Source organism: Mandrillus leucophaeus, unplaced genomic scaffold (assembly GCF_000951045.1).
Source record: "Mandrillus leucophaeus isolate KB7577 unplaced genomic scaffold, Mleu.le_1.0 Scaffold534, whole genome shotgun sequence".
In the NCBI taxonomy this organism is placed as follows: domain Eukaryota; kingdom Metazoa; phylum Chordata; class Mammalia; order Primates; family Cercopithecidae; genus Mandrillus; species Mandrillus leucophaeus.
Genome location: NW_012105742.1, coordinates 1,961,044 through 1,963,844, shown reverse-complemented (window position 1 = coordinate 1,963,844; position 2,801 = coordinate 1,961,044). Strand labels below are relative to the sequence as shown.

The 2,801-nt window shown below is 41.8% G+C and overlaps 1 protein-coding gene across 2 annotated transcripts in view; it reads right to left on the bottom strand.

Annotated features, from left to right (window-relative positions):
* The window catches only part of CDC25C (cell division cycle 25C), a 54,143-nt gene that overhangs the window by 39,126 nt on the left and 12,216 nt on the right, over positions 1-2,801 (bottom strand). For both annotated transcript variants that reach the window (XM_011997261.1, XM_011997262.1), the window contains exons 5-6: positions 2,474-2,507; positions 2,274-2,363 (exon numbers count right to left, since the gene is read on the bottom strand). In XM_011997261.1, the coding sequence (XP_011852651.1) occupies positions 2,274-2,363; positions 2,474-2,507 (124 nt within the window). The remainder of the gene's footprint in view (positions 1-2,273; positions 2,364-2,473; positions 2,508-2,801) is intronic.

Genomic DNA, 2,801 nt, shown 5'->3' with positions numbered 1-2,801 from the left:
AATAAAGTAGAAGAAAAAAAGAAGCTTGGCCAGGCACAGTGGCTCACACCTGTAATCCCAGCACTTTGGGAGGCTGAGGTGGGTGGATCACCTGAGGTCAGGAGTTCGGAACCAGCCTGGCTAACGTGGTGAAACCCCGTCTCTACTAAAAATACAAAAATTAGCCGGGCACGGTAGTGGGCACCTATGGTCCCAGCTACTTGGGAGGCTGAGGCAGGAGAATCACTTGAATCTGGGAAGCAGAAGGTTGCAGTGAGCCAAGATCGCGCCATTATACTCCAGCTTGGGCAACAGAGCAAGACTCCATCTCACAAAAAAAAAAAAAAAAAAAGCCCAAGTCATATTTTTTCCTCCTTAAACTTAAATAAGAAGATCATAGGACATATTGTTCCTCTCTTTTCCTGCTCAAACTTTATTTCTCCAACCCCCTTTTTCTCACCTAAATTTGGCTTGATGATGCCGGTTTAGAAAAATTCAAAGGTTCATAAATCCAGAGCTGCCATCCTATAGCCTATAACACTTCAACTGATCCTTAATAATGATGTTCAATGACTTACCAGCAGAGAAAGAGGAGACACATAAGGTTCCCCTGGTCTCTTTTGAAACCTCAGGTTCCTGGGTGCCTGACACTCCAAGGGCTTCAAAGTGCCGTTTTCCTGAATAAGAAAAACTGCATTAGTTGGGGAAGAGAAGTGTCAGCTGGCCCTGATAAAAACATTTCATCTGATGAAGCCATGAATAACCCTTACAAAACACATTTCATGTAATCAAAGTTGACCCTATATCCTGACGCTATATAATCTTGCATTTGAAGATGCAAATTATGATGTGGATTTGATATAAGGCATGCAGATTTGCTTTGGAAGATATTAATTTTTGGTCACAAGTGAAAGGAATGGGGTAGGGATAGGGAGCCTGCCTGGGGAGGGGATAGTGAGATTTTAAAAAGTGATTATTGGCCAGGCATGATGGCTCACACCTGTAACCTCAGTACTTTGGGAGGCTGCGGTGGGTAGATCATCACAGGTCAGGAGTTCAAGGCCAGCCTGGCCAATTTGGTGACACATTGTCACTACTAAAAATACAAAAATTAGCCGGGTGTGGTGGCACATGCCTATAATCCCAGCTATTCAGGAGGCCGAGGCAGGAAAATCGCTTGAAGCCAGGAGGCAGAGGTTGCAGTGAGCCGAGATTGCACCATTGCACTCCACCCTGGGGTACAACAGCAACTCTCTCTCTCACAAAAAAAAAAAAAGTGATTATAGGCCAGGCAGTGGCTCACACCTGTAATCTCAGCCTTTTGAGAGGCCGAGGCGGGCGGATCACTTGAGGTCAGGAGACCTGCTTGGCCAATAAGGCAAAACCTCGTCTCTACTAAAAATACAAAAATTAGCTGGGCCGTGGTGGCATGTGCCTACAGTCCCAGCTATTTGGCAGGTTGAGGCACAAGAATCGCTTGAACCTAGGAGGCAGAGGTTGTAATAAGCCGAGATCGTGCCACTGCACTCCAGCCTGGGCGATAGAGCGAGACTCAGTTTCAAAAATAAATGAATAAAAAGTGATTATAAATGGAGATTAGAAGGACAGTATTAAATCAAGAAAAAACTGATTAGAACAGCCAAAAACATGAGTCTATCTTAAGTCAATGTAAGAAAAGAACAGCAGCTATCTTTTATGGGTAATGATCTGGGCAAATGGATGGGAGGCAGGGAAGAAAAAAAGATGTCTAGAAAAGAGGATTAGTTGAAGGGATTAGATACAGAATTATCTTAGTGATTAGGTGGTTCTGAAGAGGCTAGTTTTAACTTGGAACGAAGGATGACCTAAGGTTTAGATAAAAAGTACCATGGCTTCCTCGGAATAAGGGCTTAAAAGCCAGACTAAGGGAGAAATAAGAAATTAATAAATCTACACTTGCATGTAAAGTGGTGGAAAAAAAAAATCTGTGAACAAGTTATGCAAGTTAACCCTACAAACAAAACTCCTAAATCCCTTACACTACAGTAAGGATAATTTTTATCCTCAAAATGATCAACTGAACATGAGAAATAATGATGACCTACTGTGGAGAACTTGGAGCTGGGTGTCTGTCCTAGGGCCAAACTTTAATAAGAAAAAACAAAAACAAACAATTTTTCTCCCCTTATAGTAATACAGTTTTGCTTGTCTAGCATACGAGGTATACAGTTCTACGTCTCACTATGATAACAACGAGTTTCTTCACTCAAAAAAATAAAACTGCCAATATATCTAGGTTTCCATTAAACACTCACATTTTCTTTATTTGCAGATAAGCTACACATTGCATCTCTCTTTCTATGGCCACGGTCCAAACCATTCGGAGTGCTACAGAGAAGCTGTGCCTAAAAAAGAGTTTGCTGAGAACGTCCCGCATCAAGTCACAGGTGCAATGGAAACCCTCTGCCTCCCACCTGAAAAGCAAACCCAAACCCAAAAAAGAGAGGCTACTCACTGGGCTACATTTCATTAGGTGCTGGTGATGATTCCTGCAGATTAAAACAAACTGCCTGTCAGGTTAGCCCCAAATACTGTTTGATTATTCTTCAGTGGATTTGGTGCATCCCAACATTTTTAAAATTTCATTCTAGGAGCCCTATTCCCAGTTGATATGTCTCTTCCAACAACAATACATAGGGTATTCTCTGTGGTAAATATGAAGACTCAAGTGATATCTTGGGGATAAGACCCTCATTTTGCCTGTATAACCATATAAATAAACATGTACCAAAGATGAACGAGTTTTATACAATTTACTAATTTTCCAGCACAGTGTATTGGGG